At 42.2% G+C, this 10,069-nt stretch overlaps 1 protein-coding gene across 1 annotated transcript; it reads right to left on the bottom strand.

The window, feature by feature from the left end:
- Positions 1 to 1,872: 1,872 nt before the first annotated feature.
- On the bottom strand, positions 1,873 to 2,367 carry pde6hb (phosphodiesterase 6H, cGMP-specific, cone, gamma, paralog b). Its single transcript, XM_070848391.1, has 2 exons — positions 2,225 to 2,367; positions 1,873 to 2,133 (listed from the first exon to the last, which is right to left on the bottom strand). Exons 1-2 carry the CDS (start codon positions 2,365 to 2,367, stop codon positions 2,016 to 2,018), a joined length of 261 nt encoding a protein of 86 aa, XP_070704492.1. The 3' UTR covers positions 1,873 to 2,015.
- Positions 2,368 to 10,069: the final 7,702 nt, after the last annotated feature.

Raw genomic sequence — 10,069 nt, 5'->3', positions numbered from 1 at the left:
CGTAACACCTCAGCTCATGTCTGTGCACGCACTGAATTTACAGGGTGTGTTCAGTTGAATCTTAAGTCACTCTTCAACTCTCATCACAAAAGGTCAGAGCGGTATCTTTTAAGGCATCAAAGGTCACAGGAGCAGAATGCATGCACCTTTATGTGTGTGCTCGTACTATATGGAGCATCAACATCGATCTACTGATTATTTACAAGCCTCCCATGTATCACTTAATACCAGAGGAATTCAAGCATGACGTCATTTATTTTGACTATCCCGAAGCAATAACACAACCACAACTCCCTGTCGCTGTCATGAGGTCGGGGCTGAAATGGAAACATTTGCTTAGAGATTCTCCGTCACTCAGTGCTGATAGATCATTGTTTGGAAGGAGAAACCATAGCAGCCCGAGTTGTGCGGGAGAAGCTGTTGATGGAGGATGATGAGAGAAGCCATGTGGTTGTGTTTCTATGGAGAACTTTGCATCCAATTTCTTTCTCTTGTGGCTCGTTTTTTTTTTTGCCACAATAGCATCTTGATGTTTGTCAGTCAGCACCTCAGTCCGGATTGAAATATCTCTCCAACTATTGGATGCATTGCAATTATATTTTGTGTACACGTTCAAACAAATGAATCCTAATCTGCCGACTTTTCCTCCAAGCACCATCAGCATTCCTTTGGTTCTTCAAAATATTTCCATCAGCCTCGGCTGTGCGCTACTTAGCAAATATTAGCACGCTTACAGTAAATGCTAAACTAAGATGGTGACGATGGGAAATGACAGTGGTAAAATGCCTGTTTGCATTGCATTGTTGTTAGAATGTTAGCAGGCTCATGTTAGCCCGCTGCCCTGTGGACGGCTCACCATCTGCAGTGTTACTGCTGTGTATCAATGCAAACACAATTGTATACTTGGCCTCTTTAGTTGCTTTGGTTAGCCTGTGCATGCATGACAGCCCTGCCTGCAGGGAGGGGCTGGAGAGGGAGGGGGAGGGACGTGGAAGTTGCACTCTTTCAAATTCTGAGGCTGAACTCTCTTCTAAATTCTACCAACACCAGCTTTAAGACATGGAGAGAAACATCTTCAAATTGAGTTAGAGGACTGCTGGAAAATGATTGTTTCTCATCCAAGGTCCTTATTAGTGATATGTTTTTACTCATTATTCATTTACAAGCCTGCCTTGCTTTGTTCAGCTTTTATTAGACCTTCCAGAGAAAAACACAGACAGACAACATGAGTACTAAAAATAGATACGTTTTATTGCGGCTATCGGGACATTCACAGTACATTTTCTGTGGTACGGTGCCTGCAACACAGAACATTGGTGCCTTCATTTTCTCTACGGAGGGATTCTGACAGTAGCAAGGAGAGAGAGAGAGATCGGATAAAAGGGAGTTCATCCTCCATGATCATGTCAAAGTGCATTGTGGTTTTCGCCATTATGGCGTGTTGCGTACTCTCCTTACATCCCTTGATGTTCACAGTGAGCTTGTGCACAAGGACTAGAAAATACAATGCGAAATAAAAGAGGGCGGAAGTATAAAAGGTAGGATGGAAAACGAGGTAAAAAGGTTCGAAACTGACATCAAAATATTTACATTTTAATAGACAGCTAGAAGCAAATACAAGACCAGTATTGACTAGTGTTTTGCTTGCGTCCATTGCCGTGGGTGAGGAGTAGCAAAGGGAGAAAGGGAAGTCCAAATGAGGAGGGAGGAGAAGTCAGGAGTAGACTACTGTAGGTGGATGGATGGGAAAAGGGTATGTGGAGTTCTTTTCTCGTCTTCTCATTTCAAATGGATATACTATAAACAATATCATATAATTAATGATATAAAAATAAAAACATTATCATCCCACTCATTTAGTGGAGTGAAGCATGAGGTAGGTAGACGAGAGGGCATTAGGGGGCTTTCCGGCAGCCTTATGCTGGTGTGCCGAGCTGAGGTGGAGAGAAGGCAGGGTGGAGAGGATTAGATAGAGGAGAGGTACAGGCAGGCAAGGAAGGCAGGAGGCAGCAGGTTTAAATGATGCCGTATTTGGCCAAGTCGCTGAGCTCCATGTCGCCGAAGGCTTCCCATGGGCACACCACTGTGATGTCAGTGCCAAGGCCCTCCATGCCAGGGATGTCATCACCAAAGCTGGAGGAGAGAAAACATAGAGGTGAGTGGCTCAGGTCCTGTTTTATGACCGTGTGTGATTTTTATAAATACAGTGTCAATGGGATTTTACCCCTTCTGGCCTGGTTTAGGGGCCTTGCTCTTGAATGTACGGGTCTGCCTCTGCTTGAACTTGGGTGGTCCCTTCTTGGGTGTGGTGGGGCCAGTCGCTCCACCGGGGGCCAGAGCACTTCCTGCAGGGGGAGCGGCGTTCATTTTTGCTGAGGGTCCCTAAAAGACAGAAGGCATTTTTGATCACTCCTGCATTCTCTCAAAGATCACTCTTGTGGCTTTCTCTGCCTTCCTCTCTTTTGTTCTCTGCCCCCCCCCCTCCCTTCTCTCTCTCGCTCTCTCTCTCTCTCTCGCTCTCGCTGCTGCCCCCCGTTAATCCTGTTTCCATCTAATACCAATCAATGGAGATTACACAGATTAGGTTTAACACTCAGATTAGCTCTAATCCCACTCTGAACAACAAGCGGACTAATTGCCCTTCTTAAACAACACAAATGTCACGTGTAGCCTCAATTCTTAACCTCGGACTGACACCATTAGCTCCTCAACTTGGACGTCAATTCAACTGCTCATGTTTGGTCATTTCGATATCAAACTTTAACAAAGTTATTAACTATTACCGGTCACACCATCACTGAATGTCTATGTTCTGCTTAAACTTGCCAAGTTCGACACAGGTCTCTTGCTAACTCAGAGAGGCTGCATCCACCAGTAAGTATCAAAACATGTCAAAGTGTTGGTTTCTCTGCGTAGTCCTGCCAGGCTCTCCGTTCTGCCGTCTTGTCCTAATCTCAAACCAGATTTTAAGCAGTATCCTGCTTAAGCTCCAGGTTTCGCCCCCCTTCCCCTGACTGCTGACACTGGTAATCCTGTTAAGGCAATTTGACAGAGGCGGAAGGCACCCTGGTTCGGTGTGCACCGCCTCCTTTAGATCTAGATAGCCTGTGGATGGGATCAAGGAGGCTGTCCTGACCGGACTACCTGTCTGCTCTCATGCTGGCCATCTGTTGCTGTGATTGTTGCCTCTAAAGTCGACCCTCTTTACACACACCTGTTCTCTCCTTCAGGTTTCTATGCATGTCCTTTAAGACTCTTTCTTTGTGACCTTTCTGCAAATGTACTTATCCACCATTAAAAGTCCAATATCAAACCACTTTGATAGCACAGGATAAGTATAATGACTCATGTTCAAGCTGTTCCTCGTATCAGTTTAGAGTTTTAGCCGTCAATGCACAAATGCATATCTGCATGTAAATCATTTTTATCATCAAAGTCTAAGTCATCAGCATTTTTCAGTGTCGTCCATAGCCAGCCCACAACTAGTTAAAATGACTAATTTAGCACCATAGAAACATTGCAGAAGTTGTAGAAGCAGCAGCTGTTAAAAGTCAAAGCAGTTTGTAAATTTGCAGCAGTAGAGTTTGCTCTCACCTGTTGTCACAGATATCCCAAGAGGCCAACGCTGGTTTCTGCTCAAGGTTGCTTCTTTCCTCTTCTTGAGTTTGTGAAGTGCGTTGCAAGTGTTGTGCTTTTATATCTTCATCGCTAATCCCCACATCCTCCTCTTTCCAGTCACATGGTCACTTCAAAAGGTCAGCCAAACTTCTCCACCAAGCCAGCATCTTCTCCCCTCATCCCCTCCCCTCCCTGACTGCTGTTTCCTTGATGCCGTCACCCCGCCTGCCGCTGCCCTCCTTAGCTGCCTTGGTGGGGAGGCGGTGCTACCTGCAGGGCAGACGGTGTCAAAGATCAATCTGGGAGGATTTGATCGGGCTTATCCCTCTAAACCTCAGCAGGTCTGCATTTAGCTTTATTGTGAAGAGGCAACCTGCTGGTCGCGTTTTAGGTCCATGTGACACGCTGTCCTCACATGTGGGATGTTGTTCACTGTTGATTCTGTAGGAGCCACCGTTCAAAAATGGCCAAACTATTAAGTAACTGTAGAATTTAGATTTTTTCAACAATATTTCAAACGTCCCTGAATAAACATTTACAATATGCAGTTGAAAATATAGTTCATGATACAGTTTAGTGACTTTAAATGCTGATAAAAAAGGGCCCCAGCTCCTCCTCTCTGTAATAGAAGTTTCATGTTTTGATTGTGAGTTAGAGGACATTTTAAGAACATAATACTTTGGAAATACTGCCTTGAGTCTTTGGTTCTATGATTAGAACTGGATTACGATGTTTTCGTAGCTTGAGAAATGGAAGGCAATGGCAAACATCAAATTTTTGCCTCCACTTTCAGCTTCAGGTGCACCTCATGTCCAAGTATTTCTTCCAAATTAGACTGAATTACGTGCCTATTTGTGTCTGAGCTTCCCAGCATGGGCTTGGCACTTTCACTGTGAGAGAGCTGCAGCCAAAATGGGAGGGCCAGTGGTGCAGCAATTAAACCGATAAACACTAGTCACATATGTAGAGAAAAATGCAATTGGACCTGGAATTGGGAGCAGATCCAGTTGCCTTAGACTCGCTGCCTTAAAAAGTCCCTTTCTTGGACCTGGTGACTGAAAATCTCATAGTCCAGTATTTTAATTTCATTACCAGTATTCAAGGGTTTTGTCTTAATGATCTGTGTGTGGAAAACGTTGCTGTTAAAGGAGGATCCACGAATAGCCTGAGAGAACGCCACGACCACAGAACACTGGTGGAAAGTTGTGTAAGCAGGCATTTTTGTGTAAAGTCTTGGCGCTGTGATGCTTTAAGCTAACTGCTAACATGCTCACAATGGCAATGCTGATGTTTAGCAGGCATAATGTTTACCTCCTTCACGCTTATTAACACTAAAGTCAATGACCTGATGACTAAAATGACTACAGAGCGGGACATGAATGTGTGTGCCAGATTTCATGGCAATCCATCCGGTAAACATTAAGATATTTCAGTCTGAACCAAAGTGGTGACTGACTGACTGACTGACAGTACCTAGAGCCATGTCGCTGACAATTTGTAACAAAACTGGCAAATTGTTGACCAGTCAGTCCCCTGAAATCCTATCCAAAGGGTTATGGCATGGTGCTCATAATTACAGTTACATCTTGAATGGTTGTGATTGATCACAGTTATTGACTATCTATCCACTCCCCTTTTCCCACATACATGAGTGCAATAACAGTAATCCTTCTCCCTGTGCAGGAGACATATCCTTGTGCAATATGTCTTTAAGCTGCTCTTATTACTTGAAATTGTATAATATTACTTGCATTTTCTTCTTGAATATATTATTCTTTTAATCGTGTGTGTGCACACTGTACAGCTACTGTTCATTTATCTAATTTTCTTTTTCTATTTATCTTTCATTTCTTAATCCCAAAAAGGGCAAAGCAAGAATTTCATTGTGCGGTGAAACTTGTTTTTATCTGTACCTTTTATATGACAAGAAATGATTGAATTATATTCCCTCCAACCGATTAATTCAAGTAGGGATCAGAGTTTTCTGGGTTTCTAGAATAATGATAAAAGGAAGGTAGTTTTCAAAGATGGATGTACTGTATGCTTTCAGAATATAAATCTACATTTTCTTTGCACAATTTACACTTACTATTAATAATTTCATACACTGGGTTAGAATTGGGGTCGACCATGTGCTGCACATCGATTAGCTGAGGTTTTGAGGGCAGTCTTTCAGGGCAACGGGGGCCTAAAGGAGGACAGGACAGTGACTAAGCCTCTTTTAACAGTATGTAGGCTGGAAATGAGCTGGCCTCTTTAACAATGCAGAGCAGTCAAACAGTGAAACACAGTGGAGACTTCTGACACTGTGTTAAATCAGTCAGGGGGGCGGGGGGGTGACGGGGGGGTCTCTCTCAACTCATATTTGTAGTGTTCAGACAGTGGTGTGTGTACTGTATGATGGAAACCTTCCAGACATGCCACTGAAGTAAGCCCACAGTTAACTCACCTAAGCTTGTTTATCTGTGGCCGGGGGCAGATCAGTGGCAAAATACTCCCCAGGTAAAGATGATAACGATGACCTGGATTGAACTGCACAGCAACCCTGTGTACTGCTGATTGTAGGTCAATATGTCAGTCCTGGTCCCCACCCCTCTCCTGTCCGTGTATAACATGCTAACACTACTAAGGCTACTAATTAGATTAACGAAGGGACTTAGTATTGAAAAATAACACCGGGGCAGCGATAAATGCTGCAAGCAGGACCGTAGTGTATATGTGTGTGTGACATATTTAACTTCACAGGCAGTATTTTACAGCTGGCCCACAAATTTCTGTAAACTTCAGATGAACTAGAACCATACCTGATAAATCTGCTCTTTCATGAAGCCCATGAATTCCTGTGTGTGTGTTTGGGGGAAACCATGGTCTTTTTACATCCCAGCTCTCTGGCTTTAGGGCCACCATATATATATATATATATATATATATATATATATATATATATATATATATATATATATATATATAGTGCAGGCATACAGTATAGTGTGATCTGTGGGACGTAAGGAGGTTTGCTTCCCTCTTTGCAAAAAGCTCAAAGAGACCATGAGGGACTATTCTCGGCACATGAACACACCTTTTTTTTAAATCAAAAATGTCTAGACAGGACTGAACCACAGTCTCTCTAGGATCCCTTTTGGCCAGATTTGTGTGTTTAGATTCCAACTGGTCTCCTCAAAAATAGGAAAACACATGTGCACTTTAGGTATCTTCTTTTAAAGACAGAATTAGGTTTCACGGATAGAGGCGGCAAACACAGGAACAATTCCAATATAAGCCGTGTTCCCTTTGTACGGCTAAATAATGACCCCTCTATGGTGTGGTTTGTGTTTGCGGTTATAGTAAGATAGAGGAAATAAATGGTCTTAATAAAGTTAACTCCACTGAATTATGGGGGGGAGAGTGTGCATTCCATACACTCATATCTGCAACACAGAGGGAGAGTATTTAGCCATATTGGAAACATTAAATGTTAGAGCATATAGATATGGACTATGCTGGAGGAGTGATTCAACAGTTTTGATTGATGAACCGTCTTGAAGACAGAGACTGTAAAGTTTTAAAAGCCAAACCTTTCAAACCTGCAAGTGGTGAGTGATTAAAATATTGAGTTTAAACTGTATTTATAATGGAATACTTTGTCTAATAATAGCCAGCATGTATCATATGTGCCCCATGTGAATCAGGTCGTAGAGCTCAGACTGTCTGGTGTGGGGTCAGATGGTGGTGGTGGACCAGCATTAGCGCTGACGGTTGTAGCAGCAGATCAAACACAGGACACTTCCTAATCCCATTTGGACACTGGTGACGCTGGGAAGTAACGGCACGGTTGACCTCGGCGGTGCCCAACCTAGTTCTTTCCAGACGTACCCCCCCCCACACACACACAGCCCCGTCAGATGAACTACAGTAGCCCTCCAGCAACACCACCAGCCATGTGTCAAACATGGTCATTTAAACTGATTAAACTGACTGGTTGAGCTGTCTGTGGTCTGGTTCTGTTGGTCCAGTTTGCTGCTCCACATTCACTGAATTCCTCTGCATTGTTTTCTGTGATTTTCACTAAACCGCTCATTTTGTATGCGATTCGGTTCAAGGCTGATCCTTCAAAGGGAGCGCTTGTTTCACATGAGCCACCTCCATCTCCTGTGAGCCTGTCTTCTCTGGCTCTGATCATCTGTTTGAATGTTTGCTTCAAAATCTCCTCATGTTCCAGACTAAAAGTATTAAATAATCAAGCTTTTTTTGGCCAGTATCATCCTGTTCAATCTCCTCTTTCATCCGACTCTATTCTGGTAAACTTTTTAAATGATTTTTGGATTTGTTTTGATCAGTCATAGTCTCCTATTCTGCTCTATTTGATGTTTTTATTTCTTAGGGCTTTGATGCTGCGATCTTCTATTTATTCTATTTAATATTTCTATATTGTGTAATTTGTTGTTTTCCTGATCTATGTCATCTGCCACCTCTTTTACATCGCTTGATTAAGCAGTGCTTTGTAACTGCTTTCAGATGAGCTAAATAAATATATTATTCATAAAGAGATCGCTGTTGTTTTTGTTGCTGCATCAAAATTGGATATTAAAATCTTAACATCCGTGCTTTGTATTTTACATAAGTCATTTTAATTCCAGCGCAGTCAGTATTCACAGATCGTGCCTCTCCTTTTTTCGATTGAAATTCCATGGCATGGCTCACAGAAATTCACTTCAAATGCAACTAATGATTTTTCTCATTCATGCAAACACATTATGTATTTCCATTTCCTATCTGCTTCGCTTCCTTAAGCTTTGAAGTGAAAAATCCCCTCAGTTTTTAGCCTAAATCTTTTACTTTCATGGCAACCAGCAATTTTCCTTCCTGCGTGGATTTGCCTGTAGTAAATATATTCATTTGCATTCTATTTGATTAAAGGGAGTTTTTCATGAACTTTATATTTCCTTTTAAAAACAGCCCAATTTCTTAGTTATCCATGCTGTTAAATAAGCATGCTGGTGTTCCTTGTAAATCATCATATCATCGTTTTAGACTACTGCCTGAGGTACTTTGCTTTCACTAACTTGTGGCGTTATTTTGCCTCCAAGTCATCATTGCCGCCTTCTGTATTTGATCACTAGAGGCCATCCAGCAGGAAGAGTTAACCTACTTTTACACTTTTTTTCCTAGTAAACACTGACACATTTTGTATTATAATAATAAATTGACAATTTGTTCTTTCCATTGTTGCTGCAAAAACCTATTTCTGTTTTTGGTATCTTTCCAGGGATGCTGGGAATGTTCCTTTGTGTGTCAGTGTTATGTAAGACTTTAAGAAGCCAGCGTGCTGAACTAATTGGACACTAGGAAGAATTCTCTGAAGGGCAGATTGACCCGAATCTCGTTTCATAGGCTTAGGTCGTTTGTCGTCATGAGGCATTTCTCTAAACATTTTCCGGAACTGTTAAATCTCTTTTTCCTTGCAGATACTTTGTGCTTTTCTTCCCTGATATTGTTTTTTTTCCCAGTGTATTTGTTCATATAGTAACAGATGGAAATCATATAGAAGACAAGTTATTTAACTCTGCAACTGCTGCAGTTATTTCAGCCTATAAATGAGCAGTCTCTTATACGATTTTAGGTTCGGTCCATCTATCCAACTATCTGTAAATACATGAAGAGCTACAGTCTGAAGGAAAGGAGTTGTTCTAAAAGAAGTCAGTCTTGAGCTTGTTTGTTAGCAAAGGACTTCAATATGATTTCTGCTCTGAGGTGTCATGTCAAGCCACAATGTCTCATCTATCAACATACTGAAACTTGTCAGTTAAAATTTGCTACACTCCTATCCACTTAGAGAAAAAATAGAATCCCTCTCCCGTCTTTATTCTCCAGTGTGCCCATGCATTGTAGGCACATGGAGAGATTCCCTGGCTGTACATTTTCCAAGCTATCCCCCCATTAGTCTGAAACTCCTCCGTGAGTTTTGGGATAACGATGCAATGAATGCAGAACTTTTTACAGAAGAGTCATAGCAAGATCCCCTCTGCCATAAAATCCTGTTATTTTTCGCCTCACAGACTGAGGCGAGCTGTGAGCTGCATGTGCGGCAGCAAGCGTGTGGGTGTGCAATTATTAATAAGCCATATTTCATTTGAGGCAGGAGTGAAAACATTGTGGAAAGGAAAAGAAGGAGGCAGTGGATAACTTAGCTCTCCTGCAGCCATTACAGCAAAACTCAGAATACAAAACGGAGATTCATGCTACACAGTGTGTGCTATTTGCTGAGAGCGGCCTTGGATTTGACGTCGTGTGTATCTGAAATAAAAGCAAGGACAAAATGAGAAATAGTTGGTTTTACTGATATTTTCAGATTGGCCTCAACGGTTGTGCAAAGTTGCTTCAGAACCCATCCACGCAGAAAGACATTTCCTATATGCGTAGGCTGTGCTGATGTGAGATCTGACGTGAAGGA

The sequence above is a fragment of the Pempheris klunzingeri genome, chromosome 17, assembly GCF_042242105.1.
Source record: "Pempheris klunzingeri isolate RE-2024b chromosome 17, fPemKlu1.hap1, whole genome shotgun sequence".
NCBI lineage: Eukaryota > Metazoa > Chordata > Actinopteri > Acropomatiformes > Pempheridae > Pempheris > Pempheris klunzingeri.
Note: the sequence above shows the minus strand (reverse complement) of the source record. Positions and strands in the feature narration are given on the sequence as shown.

Coding starts and splice junctions, on each gene's coding strand:
- pde6hb (XM_070848391.1), bottom strand. CDS start 2,367: ATGAACGCCGCTCCCCCTGCAGGAAGTGCTCTGGCCCCCGGTGGAGCG. Junction 2,134..2,224: donor CCTAAACCAGGCCAGAAGGG/GTAAAATCCCAT, acceptor TCTCTCCTCCAG/CTTTGGTGATGACATCCCTG.